At 41.4% G+C, this 16,711-nt stretch overlaps 1 protein-coding gene across 1 annotated transcript in view; it reads right to left on the reverse strand.

Moving 5' to 3' along the window:
* Positions 1-16,711, reverse strand: part of dnah7 (dynein, axonemal, heavy chain 7) — a 213,001-nt gene that overhangs the window by 90,171 nt on the left and 106,119 nt on the right. Inside the window, exons 40-43 of the mRNA XM_061926536.1 lie at positions 15,309-15,528; positions 14,599-15,225; positions 8,894-9,139; positions 2,993-3,222 (exon numbers count right to left, since the gene is read on the reverse strand). Of these exons, the coding sequence (XP_061782520.1) occupies positions 2,993-3,222; positions 8,894-9,139; positions 14,599-15,225; positions 15,309-15,528 (1,323 nt within the window). The remainder of the gene's footprint in view (positions 1-2,992; positions 3,223-8,893; positions 9,140-14,598; positions 15,226-15,308; positions 15,529-16,711) is intronic.

The raw sequence follows: 16,711 nt of genomic DNA on the forward strand, positions 1-16,711 counted from the left end.
GCATTTGGAAGCATACTTAAATATACAAATGGATGTAAGCACCATCACAACAAAGTTAAGTGTTGGTAAATTATAGTTTTACCATGCATTCAATCATTTGACAAAAATATTAATAAAGGCCTACTGAAACCCACTACTACCGACCACGCAGTCTGATAGTTTATATCTCAATGATGAAATCTTAACATTGCAACACATGCCAATACGGCCGGGTTAGCTTACTCAAGTGCAATTTTAAATTTTGCGCGAAATATCCTGCTGAAAACGTCTCGGTATGATGACGTCAGCGCGTGACGTCACGGATTTTAGAGGACATTTTGGGACAGCATGGTGGCCAGCTATTAAGTCGTCTGTTTTCATCGCAAAATTCCACAGTATTCTGGACATCTGTGTTGGTGAATGTTTTGCAATTTGTTCAACAAATGGACAATGGAGACAGCAAAGAAGAAAGCTGTAGGTGGGAAGCGGTGTATTGCGGTCGACTGCAGCAACACAAACACAGCCGGGGTTTCATTGTTTACATTCCCGGAAGATGACAGTCAAGCTTTACCATTGGCCTGTGGAGAACTGGGACAACAGAGACTCTTACCAGGAGGACTTTGAGTTGGATGCCCAGACACGGTACCGTGAGTACGCATGCAGCTGCGGCTTCCAAACATTTGATCGCTTGCCCGTACGTGCGTGCCGCTATGTGCATGTCACGTACGTAACTTTGGGGACTTTGGGGAAATATATGGGCTGTACGAACTTTGGGGAGGTGAACGGTACTTTGGGCTGTGGGATTGAGTGTGTTGTGCAGGTGTTTGAGTTGTATTGGCGGGTTATATGGACGGGAGGGGGAAGGTGTTTGTTATGCGGGATTAATTTGTGGCATATTAAATATAAGCCTGGTTGTGTTGTGGCTAATAGAGTATATATATGTCTTGTGTTTATTTACTGTTTAAGTCATTCCCAGCTGAATATCAGGTCCCACCCGCCTCTCACAGCATCTTCCCTATCTGAATCGCTCCCACTGCCCTCTAGTCCTTCACTCTCACTTTCCTCATCCACAAATCTTTCATCCTCGCTCAAATTAATGGGGAAATTGTCGCTTTCTCGGCCCGAATCGCTCTCGCTGCTGGTGGCCATGATTGTAAACAATGTGCAGATGTGAGGAGCTCCACAACCTGTGACGTCACGCTACTCGTCTGCTACTTCCGGTACAGGCAAGGCTTTTTTATCAGCGACCAAAAGTTGCGAACTTTATTGTTGATGTTCTCTACTAAATCCTTTCAGCAAAAATATGGCAATATCGCGAAATTATCAAGTATGACACATAGAATGGACCTGCTATCCCCGTTTAAATAAGAAAATCGCATTTCAGTAGGCCTTTAAACTTGGAAAAAATTATGAGAAAATACATTTTGTTTCAGTCTCATAGTATGGAACCTCGATCTACAAACCCCTCTATTTGAAAACTTTTCAGATAAACTTTTAGATCGAGCCAAATATGCCTCTTTGTGTGAACCATGTCTTTGTGTACGAAAACTTCATTGGGTGTCGTGCCTGCAAGCAAAAAACAGCGCGCAGCTTGATTGTGGAGGCGGTGCCCTCCACGTCACTAGCTGCCCAGTACACAATACTAGTCACTTCTCAGTGCGACAGCGTGTGTGCATTTGCTGGTTTTTTTTTCGCCGTTTGACAAGTTTGGTCCATTTTGCTAACTTCAGATGAGTCCCAAAAATTCAACAGACTAGTGTGAAAAGAAGGAGCGAATCGCCGTGGAGTTAATGAAAAATTTAAAAAAAGACTATTTGCGAGAAAATACATTGATGGCGCTCACGAGTATGGAAGAATTGACGAATCGGGTTTCGTACCACAGCAAGTTTTAATTGTGATGAGACCAAAGATGCCGGTGCAGACTTATTTCAGAGTGGAGGAAAAGACACTACCTATTGTCTGTCTGCTGCTTTCTCTTCAGCTCTTTTGCCAGCGTTGATGTGGGTGGATTGAACTTTTTAAATGTTTTATTATTGTAGCAATATGGCTGTGAAAGTTAAGGTTTTTGTAATTTCTGATCGTTTGTGAGGGCACCTATATGACTTCTGTGTGTGTGCAGGACCAAAACATTCACCAAAATAGTGCTACTCAGTGGCCTAGTGGTTAGAGTGTCCGCCCTGAGATCGGTAGGTTGTGAGTTCAAACCCCGGCCGAGTCATACCAAAGACTATAAAAATGGGACCCATTACCTCCCTGTTTGGCACTCAGCATCAAGGGTTGGAATTGGGGTTTATATAACCAAAAATGATTCCCAGGCGCGGCACTGCTGCTGTCCACTGCTCCCCTCACCTCCCAGGGGGTGAACAAGGGGATGGGTCAAACGCAGAGGACAAATGTCACCATACCTAGTGTCATTGGTACTTTAACTTTAAAATAGGGACTTTTGTCAAGGCTGGAGCCTTTTATTCGGATGGGGCGGTATAGCTCGGTTGGTAGAGTGGCAACTTGAGGGTTCCAGGTTCAATCCCTACTTCTGCCAACCTAGTCACTGCCGTTGTGTCCTTGGGCAAGACTCTTTACCCACCTGCTCCCAGTGCCACCCACACTGGTTTAAAAATGTAACTTAGATATTGGGTTTCACAATGTAAAGTGCTTTGAGTCACTAGAGAAAAGCGCTATATAAATATAATTCACTTCACTTCCCATTTACATTCTTTCTTATGGAGAAATTTGCATCACTATACAAACTTTTCGATTTACGATACCCGTTCAAGAACCAATTAAGTCCGTAAATCGAGATTGCGCTGTACTTCCAAATAAAACTGTGGCTTGTTTTGGGCATCCATCCATTTTCTACCGCTTGTCTCTTATGCAAAACAAAAATAAAATCATAATGTTGAGGAACACAAATTGTATATTTGAAGGATTCAATATTTTTTTCAAAAGGTAGTTGACTCTGATGCTGATTAAGACTAAATCCATAATATGTGATGCTCGTGTATTGCAATCTTACGCTCGTTTTCCGTTCAGCAAAGCTTTGAAGGTGGAGATAAGTTCCAAGTATGAGGTTGGGGTAACATAGTTGTGGCGTTGCAACTCGTTCATAAAGCGAGCCGACAGGTTGATAGTTGAGGTGTGGAAGGTCTTGCACATGCCAATGCAGCCTTCTCGGTGCTCGTCTGTCATCTCCACGTCCTCCAAAAAGCGAAAGGCCACTGCCTGTAAAGCATCTTCAGGCCAGGACTGACAAGAAAACAACAGTCAGACAGTTAGTACTTTTTTTCATGAAAACAGTGATGTATGGCATTGGGGTGGGGTTATGAGAGAACACCTTTTACTGGCAAACTTCAAAATCAAATTCCGTTGGCACATATTGTTTCAGCTAATTCCTGCCTTCCTGCTCGGCTGAATTAACATGATTGGAAATGATCGTTATTTATCACTGAAGAGGCAGCACTGATTGAATGTAACGCAGGGCTGACAAATAGGAATGTCCGATAATATCGGGCTACCGATATTATCGGCCGATAAATGCTTTAAAATGTAATATTGGAAATTATCGGTATCGGCTTCAAAATTATCGGTATCGGTTTCAAAATTATCGGTATCTGTTTCAAAAAGGAAAATGTATGACTTTTTAAAAACGCCGCTGTGTACACGAACGTAGAATGAAGTACAGAGCGCCAATAAACCCTTTGCGTGCAGGCCCATTCACACATTATCTACGGCTTTGGACACACTCACAAGTGAATGCAATGCATACTTGATCAACAACCATACAGGTAACACTGAGGGTGGCCGTATAAACAACTTTAACACTGTTACAAATATGCGCCACACTGTGAACCCACACCAAACAAGAATGACAAACACATGTCGGGAGAACATCCGCACCGTAACACAACATAAACACAACAGAACAAATACCCAGAAACCCTTGCAGCACTAACTCTTCCGGGACGCTACAATATACACCCCCCCCCCCCCCCCCGCTACCCCCTAAACCCCCCGCACCCACCTCAACCCCGCCCACCATCAACCTCCTAATGCTGTCCCAAAATCCAAGCTGCTGTTTTGAGGCATGTTAAAAAAAATAATGCACTTTGTGATTTCAATAATAAATATGGCAGTGCCATGTTGGCATTGTTTTTCATAACTTGAGTTGACGTTGTTCTCTTATTTTGGAAAACCTTGTTACATTGTTTAATGCATCCAGCGGGGCATCACAACAAAATTAGGCATAATAATGTGTTAATTTCACAACTGTATATATCGGTATCGGTAATTAAGAATTGGACAATATCGGAATATCGGCAAAAAAGCCATTATCGGACATCTCTAGTGACAAACTAATTTTTATTGAGGACTCCGTTGCAATTATGTCTTCCCCTCAGAAAACCACATGGAACAGTGAATATAAATTAATACAAACATATAATAGCCTTGTCACACAATTTGCAAAGGCAACTGTTTTTGATTATATTTTTTTTTAGAAATTAATGAATAACTTATTTAAAATCGGGAGTAAAGATGACAAGCAGATATTTTAAGTGTTTATCAGATTCTTATAAAGTGTAAAACATATGCAATTGCATGCGCAACATGTGTCTGTCAAAACTGAAAGAACAAATACATTTCGCTAGAAAGTAATAAACATGATGTGGCAGCCGGGCGACATTAAAAAGATGTGGCTGTCCACATAAATGACACGGCGGACCACGTTAAATGATACATAAAATACATACATAAAATGACGTGGCGAGCGACATTAGAAGTTTGTTGCGTGCCACATTAAAATTATGGAACGGGTCATGTTTAAATTAAGTGGCACGTCACTTTAAATGATGTAGCGGTCCAGATTGAGTCTGACACGTGTTGAAATGTCACTGAAGTGCGTGTATATGTTATTCATTACACACAAGTGGAAGGTTCACCACCCCTGAGCCAGTACACGTCTGTCACATGAATCAGAGGACACATGTTTGATAGACCATCTGTACATTTAAAGTTAATGTTGCATAACTACTTTAAAATGACAGTAACTGGCAATCTTTTGAAAGTATCCTGCACTATATGCAACATATTATCGTTACACTGGACTTGAAATATGAGAGCAACAATAACTACAAATTTATAAATAAAAAAAAAAACGTCTAGGATTGTACAATAATTATTGGGCCATCATCACACCGATAAATCTAATAAAATAAAAACATAGCCTTTTAACCAATTAAAATTAGAGATGTCCGATAATGGCTTTTTTGCCGATATCCGATATTCCGATATTGTCCAACTCTTAATTACCGATTCCGATATCAACCGATACCGATATATACAGTCGTGGAATTAACACATTATTATGCCTAATTTTGTTGTGATGCCCCGCTGGATGCATTAAACAATGTAACAAGGTTTTCCAAAATAAATCAACTCAAGTTATGGAAAAAAAATGCCAACATGGCACTGCCATATTTATTATTAAAGTCACAAAGTGCATTATTTTTTTTAACAGGCCTCAAAACAGCAGCTTGGAATTTGGGACATGCTCTCCCTGAGAGAGCATGAGGAGGTTGAGGTGGGCGGGGTTGAGGTGGAGGGGGGAGGGGGAGTAGCAGGGGGTGTATATTGTAGCGTCCCGGAAGGGTTCGTGCTGCAAGGGTTTCTGGGTATTTGTTCTGTTGTGTTACGGTGCGGGTGTTCTCCCGAAATGTGTTTGTCATTCTTGTTTGGTGTGGGTTCACAGTGTGGCGCATATTTGTAACAGTGTTAAAGTTGTTTATACGGCCACCCTCAGTGTGACCTGTATGGCTGTTGACCAAGTATGCTGCATTCATTTGTGTGTGTGAAAAGCCGTAGATATTATGTTATTGGCCTGGCGCGCAAAGGCAGTGCCTTCAATGTTTATTGGCGCTCTGTACTTCTCCCTACGTCCGTGTACACAGCAGCGTTTAAAAAAAGTCATAAATTGTACTTTTTGAAACCGATACCGATCATTTCCGATATTACATTTTAAAGCATTTATCGGCCGATAATATCGGCAGTCCGATATTATCAGACATCCCTATTTAAAATAATTTTAAAAAATGCTCTAATGAAGCAAGATTGCCCATACTGTGTTGTAGGTGGGTTAGGGTGACCAAATGAAGCGCTCCTTTTCTCCTACAAGCCTTGTTGTAGACGTTTCCCTTGTGGATCAATAAAGTTTTAAGTCCAAGTCTAAACTCCCCCTTAGCTCATTGTAAACAAACATGGCGTCGATCGTGTGGGGCCTTTTTCACAAATAGCACAATTTGCATGCTATTTGCACTAAATGTTCTGCAAACATTCCCCGAGAAGGTAAAATACATCGAGGTTTAACACATCACACTTTATCAGCCACCTTAAAGGCCTACTGAAATGCGATTTTCTTATTTAAACGGGGATAGCAGGTCCATTCTATGTGTCATACTTGATCATTTCGCGATATTGCCATATTTTTGCTGAAAGGATTTAGTAGAGAACATCGACGATAAAGTTCGCAACTTTTGGTCGCTGATAAAAAAGCCTTGCCTGTACCGGAAGTAGCAGACGAATAGCGTGACGTCACAGGTTGTGGAGCTCCTCACATCTGCACATTGTTTACAATCATGGCCACCAGCAGCGAGAACGATTCGGACCGAGAAAGCGACAATTTCCCCATTAATTTGAGCGAGGATGAATAATTTGTGGATGAGGAAAATGAGAGTGAAGGACTAGAGGGCAGTGGGAGCGATTCAGATAGGGAAGATGCTGTGAGAGGCGGGTGGGACCTGATATTCAGCTGGGAATGACTAAAACAGTAAATAAACACAAGACATATATATACTCTATTAGCCACAACACAACCAGGCTTATATTTAATATGCCACAAATTAATCCCGCATAACAAACACCTCCCGTCCATATAACCCGCCAATACAACTCAAACACCTGCACAACACACTCAATCCCACAGCCCAAAGTACCGTTCACCTCCCCAAAGTTCATACAGCACATATATTTCCCCAAAGTCCCCAAAGTTACGTATGTGACATGCACATAGCGGCGCGCACGTACGGGCAAGCGATCAAATGTTTGGAAGCCGCAACTGCATGCGTACTCACGGTACCGCGTCTGCATATCCAACTCAAAGTCCTCCTGGTAAGAGTCTCTGTTGTCCCAGTTCTCCACAGGCCAATGGTAAAGCTTGACTGTCATCTTCCGGGAATGTAAACAATGAAACACCGGCTGTGTTATCCGGCACACCAGTCAAGGGGTGCATTCTACGGCGGGGGTGCGTTATCCAGCACAACACCTGCCGCAATACACCGCTTCCCACCTACAGCTTTCTTCTTTGCTGTCTCCATTGTTCATTGAACAAATTGCAAAAGATTCACCAACACAGATGTCCAGAATACTGTGGAATTTTGCGATGAAAACAGACGACTTAATAGCTGGCCACCATGCTGTCCCAAAATGTCCTCTACAATCCGTGACGTCACGCGCAGGCGTCATCATACCGAGACGTTTTCAGCAGGATATTTCGCGCAAAATTTAAAATTGCACTTTAGTAAGTAGAGATGCGCGGTTTGCGGACACAACCGCGCAGTCCGCGGATTATCCGCGGTTCGGGCGGTTGAAATAAAAAAAAATTCGATTTTATCCGCGGGTCGGGTCGGGCGGTTGAAATAAAAAAAAATTAGATTTTAAATAGATTCAGGCGGGTGGCAGTTAAACCAATTCGGAAATATATATACATAGTTAAATGTTGTTACCCACATACGAAAAACGAGCAGGCACCTGCAGCATATGCCACAACAGAAGAAGAAAAAAAAAAGAGATGGACACTTTTACGGAGCGGAGAAGGGACGCCTCGCCGGGGTCCGGGACCGAGGCCCCTTCCCCCGAGAGGGCCCCACCGGGAGCCGTAGCTGAGGTGATCCGCGAGAAGGGCCCGATGCACGTCCAGGGTCACCACCGCGCCCACCGCACCGAAACCCCGCCTCGTCCGCCTTCGCCGCGGCCGGCGTCACGCGCAGCAGGTAAGCAGCTTACCTGCCCGCCACCCCCGTGGCCGGGGGCTCGTAACAGGGGTCACTCCGCGCGCTCCGCCCGCGCAGCTTACCTGCCGCGACGAGTAGGATGGCCGCCGCGGTGCGCGCTGAAGCCTCGGGCGCGAGCCCGGGGGGAGCCGCTGCGGGTGCGAGGGACATCGTACCTCCACGCGCTTGGAGGTGCGCTCAGCGCGGCTCCCAGATGATTGCGAACTGGTGTGCGTCTGGGCCGTGACAGCGCGGCACGCGAATGTCTCTGCTGCATTGGATCAGTCTCCTTTCTTTAACAGGCAAAAGCTTTATAACCTCACTAATGCCTTGCATCGTCTATATTAGATATATAACAACGGGCGGGTGCGGGCGGATGCGGTTTGATTAAATGTTAGATCGGGTGGATGGCGGATGGTTGACGACTTTTGTGATGATGAAATAATTGCCTATCCGCGCATCTCTATTAGTAAGCTAACCCGGCCGTATTGGCATGCGTTGCAATGTTAAGATTTCACCATTGATATACAAACTATCAGACTGTGTGGTCGGTAGTAGTGGGTTTCAGTAGGCCTTTAAATGCCATCATTGCTATGACTGTGTTTTGAAAGCCCAGGAAGACGCCTGCGCTTCTATAGTGAAAGAAGCTCCCCAGTCAAATTCTTTGAGTCTTTCTTACCTATCGGTGTGCACAAACTAGTCAAATCTACATTTGTAAGATAATTGATCCACAGAAGTTATCTGTAATTGAACTCAAGAAACAGGAAGTTATCAGTACCTGCATTTCTAGAATTATTGTTTTCCTCATTCTCACCCGTGGAGAAAAATGTAAAGGTTCCCATCGTCTTACACATTGTATACCTGTCAGTACACACCTGGAACCAGTTAATGGTACAACAGTTGATGAGAGCAGGGAACCGCCTCAAGCGGTTCCTAAAAGCATCACCGATGGGACTCATGGCCAACACTACGTGCATCTGTGAACGACAGCGCTCAACAAACATGTTGAAGAGAGCCAAGTTGCTGCCATCTGTCTGCTTATCACGCTCACGTTGACGGTCCAACACTCGCATCTTTTCAATCACTTCTTGTTTCTCGTCAACTGCAAAGAGGTTAGGCACCTAAAAAACAAACAAAACAGAAGTAATTGATTTGTGTAATGGTGTAAAACATGGTTTTAATCACACATGAGTACAGTAAGGATATCTGCAGTAACAACGTTGCTCAGTTTAAGGGGAACTGCATGTTTGTTGGAATTTCACAATCCTGATGCAAGACAAGAACACACGTCTTTGTCTTTTTTGTGTATTATAAACAGTGTTGGGTTAGTTACTGAAAACCAGTAACTAGTTACAGTTACTTGTTACTTTATTTCAAAAGTAAATCAGTTACTAACTCAGTTACACCAAAAAGTAATTTGTTACTATGAAAAGAAACTATTTAGTTACTTACATATATATATATATTTTTTTTTTTTTTTAAGGCCCCCTTTAATGCCCTTTTAGCCTTCATTTCAGTACTGTTATTGCACTGGAGAATAATACAATCTGTTGATCAACTTGAAATGCATTTGCATCACTGAACTCTGCTAAGCAATGTGGTCTACATACAACACACAAAAGACAAAGATATGTTTCAAAGGACCAATTTGTTTCAGGCCAGAACAAATTGACAACACTATTTTAAATAGCTGCAACATAACATACATAAGTAACAAACAGCATAATAACAACATAGCTGTAAACCAAGGAAGGCACACACTACATACACAAAGCCTAACCAGGCGTTTTTCTCTCTCAAGGAATTCTGAAATAAAAGCATGTCTGAAGCCCAGAACACTCTACACATTTCCCCAGTTTTAGTTTAGAGATAAGGAAAGATTGGCCTGGCCCACTAGCATCCCTCTTTATGTTTGTGAACTTTATATTCTATACATTTAGAGTGATGTGATAATCAAACACTCTAGAAGTCTAGAATGAAAGAGCAACAGTATGTAAGAGAATTGACAGAGTGTGTGTACCTTCAGTGCGCAGTGCCTCGTTAAAATCCAGCCGCTGTTGCTTAGGAGGTGAAGTGTGTCTCTCTTTACTAGCTTTGTCGAAGCATGTTGCTTTTGTAGCTGTTTCAGCAGATTTGAATTGCTAGGATAGGATCTTTGATCCAAGACACAACTTACATTTAACTAAAATGTTATTTTCTTTGTGGTCGAGAAAAGAAAAGCAGTGAGAATATCTCCATGTTAAGAAACTTGGCTTCGGGCTTCGCCATGTCTTGTTAGTAAACACGGACAAGCCCCCTCCCACACACACACGTACACACAGACAGCGCGCGGCGCGCCTCTTCCGTGTCGCCTCTTCCGCAGCGCTCCAATAAAACACACTCAGATCTTCTCAGTTTCTAGCCGATACTACATAAAAAATAACGTAAAATAACGCAGTAACTCATCATGTAGTAACCGTAACTGAGTTACTGAATATAAAAAATAACGAGTTAGATTGCTATTTACCGCCGAAAGTAACGGCGTTACTTTTTAACGCGTTAGTCCCATCACTGATTTTATATCGCAAAAAAATCTAGCAAAATGTGGCTAACAATGTAGCCAATGATAGTCATCTTTTCCGCCTGTAAAGCCCTCTAAACACATCCAAAGAAATGCCAACAATACTCTATTTACATGCCGTGACCTGCGTATTAACCAAGTATTAGCGATATTGTTATTGGAAGAGTTAATGCAGAGGAACTGCTTTAAGCAGCGCCGTGATCACAAAGCGCTAACTGGCTTATGCAACTATATTGACATGCTGAACTGCTGCTGCTGAGTTGGTAAAAGTCTGTGCTAGTTTAGAAAGTATGCCTCGCACCTTGACAGTAGAAGGTTGTGGCCATAAACCGAGAATTTGATTAAAAAATTTAGACCCCAACGACATCGCTATGAAGACGCGACAATATGCTTCTTTGCGCACAGAGTGAGGATTAAGATGAATTCATTATCTAAACGAGGAACACAAGTCTCGTGCTGAAAGATATACACATCCCATCAGTCAGCATCCCACTGAGAGCAGACATTGTAAGGTAAGTGATTTGTAGTTTGGACTTCTTGTTTAGCACTAACAATACTGCTACATGATGCTTAGTGTTTCACTAGAGCTGGTTCTGCTTATTACTCAGCTTCTAAAATGTGTAGCTCATCCTCCAAATACAGTATCAAGGCTCAAAAGTATAAATTCTGGATCGTCATTTGTCCCAAAGTAGTCGCTGTTGTCTCTCATGAAGTCTGCCATGATTAGTAATAGTTGTTATTGTTGAAGAAAATAGCAAACGTTGTGATGCACCGGAAACAAAATGCTTAAAATGACCAACATATATAAATATTATATGTTATTATGAATGTGCCTGTTACGACATCACATATATACTTACAGTATGTAAATAAAACATTGATAGAGGTTTTTGGATGCTTTTTAGAGGGCTTTGTAGAACTAATACCCATTAGCTGCATTGTTAGTCACTAAATGCTAGCATTTATTTTTGATTTAGAATGCATAAAAATGAGAAATACATATATGTGCTCTTGTCTCACATAGATAATAAGCATAATTTAAAAAAACTGCAGTTCCCCTTTAAGCATACTTGCCAACCTTGAGACCTCCGATTTCGGGAGGTGGGGGGTGGGGGGTGGGGTGCGTGGTCAGGGGTGGGGCGGGGGCGTGGTTGGGGTTAAGAGGGGAGGAGTATATTTACAGCTAGAATTCACCAAGTCAAGTATTTCATATATATATATAATATATATATATATATATATATATATATATATATATATATATATATATATATATATATATATATATATATATATATATATAAAATCTACATCCTGAAAATATGCAAACAAAACTGTGTTTAGATAATTAATACTTCAAACTTGCATAAATAAATCTTAAGGAATGTAACATAACTTGGCTTCTGAGAGCTTCAAAATGTAATGAATAAAATGCTAAAGTTGTTGATAAACAAGCAATTATTTTAATAATTAAATATGGTCATTTTAAATGAATTATTATGATCATTTAAAATGTATTATTTCCAATATGTTTATTTTGATGTATAATTCTATGGCTGGATGTAATAAGGAGTCAGAAAAAATACAAATAAAAATACAAATAATTTTGATGTTTTCAGCAAAATATAGTTTTTTAATTAATAAATATATTTATTTTTAGGTAAGATAAACATAATAATACAATTTATCTCTAGTCTGGATGATTTAGTTCTTGTCACCCTGTTGTCCTCCTGTCATAAAAAAAAGGCTGTCCTCACTTAGGTCCGCATGGAGCTGGAGGGGGCGTGGCCTCCAGCTCCGGCTGAAAATCGGGAGATTTTCGGGAGAATATTTGTCCCGGGAGGTTTTCGGGAGAGGCGCTGAATTTCGGGAGTCTCCCGGAAAATTCGGGAGGGTTGGCAAGTATGCCTTTAAGGCCAGACTTCCGTCATTGTTGAATTATTAACAAAAAGGGATTTTGATGCACAACATATGTGTGTTTGGTAGTTTATGTGTTCATTAGTTTATGGTTCATGGCAAATGATGATTTGTAACTCTGGGAGCGAGGGGTGTATATTTTCTTTAATACTCTGTAGTCCAGGGATCTCCAACGTTTTTTCTTCGATGAGCTACTTTTACAAAATAAAAATGTCGGAGAGCTACTAATTTTTGTAACGTTTACCTTTATAGCTTATTTCGCCCCCATACAAAAGAAATAAGCTTGTTATGACAGAGGATTAACAACTCACATTTTGTATTAAAATATCAACACTATAAATATTGTTTATCAGCATGTTGTATTCCAGTATGCATTTTAGTGCAGTTTGTTTTATACACTATTGAAGCTACTTTGAATAAAAAAATGATTTTGTGTTTTGTAAATATGTCGGGCTACACTTAAACAATGCTTTATCAAGGAAGCAGATCCACACTCAAACAGAGCGGTCATTGTCTTACTGCGATTTTGTGGTAATTCTTGACTAAATGTGTCTTAATTGAACAGTTATAAAATACTGAGAGTTTAAGCAAATATTATTTAACACCTTGTTGAGTTACTTAAATCAGCTGGTTAGATACCCCTGCCATAGTGTCATCAGAGTAAAAAAAAAAGATTGTAAACACACAACTTTATCCATGTAATAGCATGTATTTTACAATATTATTACCTTGTTTACCTAAAATGGACTCTTCCTTGACCTCTGCATGTTTTGCTGTGTTAAATGTTGGTGTGTGCTACCACTATTTAAAGATTTTATAGGTCAAAATGAATCTTAAAACATACAGTAAGGAAGGTGGATCTCGCATGAGAGATCATTTTGCAGTGCAGTCTGCTGAAAATTGATAGAAAGCGCCACTCTACATAGCAATCGACACTGTTGTCAAAGTTGGAATTGCCACAAAACTGACACATTTTAAGATATTCAACACTCTACTGCCATCCGGCGGCTAAAGTGGATAGTACACCCACCAAGTCGTCAAGTTTCATGTGTCAGATAAACCGTGACGAATAGGTCCATATGAATCCCCTTCCTACTGTATGTCCTGTACATAATGTTTTGCAACACTCAACATTCCACCCTTAATCTCCACACATTCATTAAACCAGTGTTTTTCAACCTTTTTTGAGACAAGGCACATTTTTTGGGTTGAAAAAATACGTAGGCACACCACCAGCAGAAATCATTAAAAAACAAAACTCAGTTGACAGTAAAAAGTCGTTGTCGCAATTGTTGGATATGACTTTAAACCATAACCAACCATGCATCAATGTAGCTCTTTTCTCAAAGTAGGTGTACTGTCACCACCTGTCACATCACTCAGTGACTTATTTTGAGTTCTTTGCTGTGTTCCTGTGTGTAGTGTTTTAGTTCTTGTCTTGTGCTCCTATTTTAGTGGCTTTTTCTCTTTTTTGGTATTTTCCTGTAGCAGTTTCATGTCTTCCTTTAAGAGCGATATTTCCCGCATCTACTTTGTTTTAGCAATCAAGAATATTTCAGTTGTTTTTATCCTTCTTTGTGGGGACATTGTTGATTGTCATGTCATGTTCGGCTGTACATTGTGGACGCCGCCTTTGCTCCACAGTAAGTCTTTGCTGTCGTCCAGCATTCCGTTTTTGTTTACTTTGTAGCCAGTTCAGTTTTAGTTTTGTCCTTCATAGCCTTCCCTAAGCTTCAATGCCTTTTCTTAGGGGTACTCACCTTTTGTTTATTTTTGGTTTAAGCATTAGACACCTTTTTTACCTGCACACTGCCTCCCGCTGTTTCCGACATCTACAAAGCAATTAGCTACCTGCTGCCACCTACTGATACGGAAGAGTATTACACGGTTACTCTGCCGAGCTCTAGACAGCACCGACACTCAACAACAACACATCTTTTGCCGACTATAATTACTGGTTTGCAAAAAATATTTTTAACCCAAATAGGTGAAATTACATAATCTCCCACGGCACACCAGACTGTATCTCACGGCACACTAGTGCACAGTGGTTGAAAAACACCGCATTAAGCAAGCCAATTTATAAAATCACCTGACACTTACCTCACCGGTGTTAAGCACGTTCCCAATGTCTTCCAGGAATGACTCCATTTTGATTTGAGTGTCCGTAAAGAGGAATACACCGTGAGCTTCGCCGGACGTGGACCTGGTCATGATCAGTTTCAGGTCATCATGCCATTCCGTCATCCCGTAGGTCTTGGAGATCTCCACTTGGAAAAGCTCTGCCTCGGCCATGTGGGCGGCCAACCGAGTTAGGGACTGACGCCCGCTTCCTCCCACACCTACCAATAAGGCGTGTCCACTTGGCTGCTTGAGGATGCGGGAAATGCGGGACACGTGCTCAATTGCAAAGCGGAAGAGCACCAGATTCATTGGTGTTTTGCTGATGGTGTTATACTCGTCCAGGTGTGACTCCACCACTTGTCGCAGCTGGTCTAGCTCTAGCACCTCCCGGTAGCTGCGGTCGTCACCCTTGGGGTCGTGGAAATCGCAGAACATCAGGCTCCGTAGGTCATCTTCGGTGACCTTGCCATCCTGGTCCTGGTCTAGAATCTTGAACACCTCATTAAAGTCTGCCTTCATGTGGTCTTTAAAGACCTCATGCAAATAGCTCACAAGCCAGGACCGGTCTGAGTCTTGGACAAGACGGTCATAGTATACCCTCAAGACCTGAGGGACAACATGGCAACAAAGGTAAGAGAGAGAGATATTTACCAAGTATTTTTTACTTATACATTTTTGTAAAACTCTACCTCATGCACCCAGAGTCGTTTGACCACGTTCAGTTCCTCTGCGGTTTCTGGACGTGACAGGCAGATGCCCTGGATGACCCGGGAGATGTCACGAAGGTTGAATAAGTAATGGGACTTTTGAGGGGTGGGTAGGAGATTTTTGGTGGCTTCCTTATACACAGACATGGTCCCATTAACAATCTGAGCCGTCAGAGTCGCAAATGGCTTTGGGAAAGTAAACCTGCAGGACAAATTGTGGAATTATTGTCTAATTTCAATGATCAAATGGTGACAGGAAATGTTCAAGTTGTTAAAAACCAATGTTTGATTAGCATGAACTTTGTCTTCATGAAAAAAAAAACCCTTATCAGTGAGGATTACAATACATGTTTAATTTCCCGGACTGTCTTCCTCTCACCTCCAAAGACATGCACCTGGGGATAGGTTGATTGGCAACACTAAATTGGCCCTAGTGTGTGAATGTGAGTGTGAATGTTGTCTGTCTATCTGTGTTGGCCCTGCGATGAGGTGGCGACTTGTCCAGAGTGTATCCCGCCTTTCGCCCGATTGTAGCTGAGATAGGCTCCAGCGCCCCCCGCGACCCCAAAGGGAATAAGCGGTAGAAAATGGATGGATGGATGTCTTTGGCTTAGGTATTTCAGTAATGATTGAGAGCAGAGCTTTTAAAGGGGAAGGGAAAGTGTTTTTTTTTATTATTATTTTTTATTATTATTATTATCAGGGAGGATTACAACACTGATTTCTCAGACTGCCTTTGGCTGAGGTATTTCAGTAATGATTGAGAGCAGAGCTTTTAAAAAGGAAGTGCAAGTTTTTTTATTTTTTTATTTTCACAATCATTATAAAAGACAAGAACGCACGTCTTTTTTTTAAAGATTTTATAGATGATTAAAAAAAACGCTTGGAAGATGCGGCTAATTGGAATCAACGTTGTAGCCTTCAAAGCTCTACCAAAACAACTTTAAAACCGTCCAGGAACATGTTATATACACACTGCAAGTATATATATAATATAGTAACAGACACGTTCATAACAATATGTAATAAGTATTATATTTAACGGATTATAGTCATTTAATGCATTACAGAAACTAATTTCCTCACCACATTTATTTCCGTTTCCATAGCAGCGCACTTCCGACTTTCGGCAACAAATGCGTGTTCCTTCTTCCAGATACAAACGCGAGTGTTTTCTAATCATGGTAGACTTGGTAACAGATAACAAAGATGATCATTTTTGGACAAATGAGTATTTACAACCTTATCTTTTTTAACCTGATTATACAGAGAATGAATATATGCTTCTAGAAGTGAGCACAAAGAAAGAGTGAAACCTTGGAGCAGACGGAAGCCGAGATAGTGAAGTCAGCGTGACTTTAATGACGCTGGAGCCAAGCTATTTC

Source organism: Nerophis lumbriciformis, linkage group LG31 (assembly GCF_033978685.3).
Source record: "Nerophis lumbriciformis linkage group LG31, RoL_Nlum_v2.1, whole genome shotgun sequence".
NCBI classification, from domain to species: Eukaryota; Metazoa; Chordata; class Actinopteri; order Syngnathiformes; family Syngnathidae; genus Nerophis; species Nerophis lumbriciformis.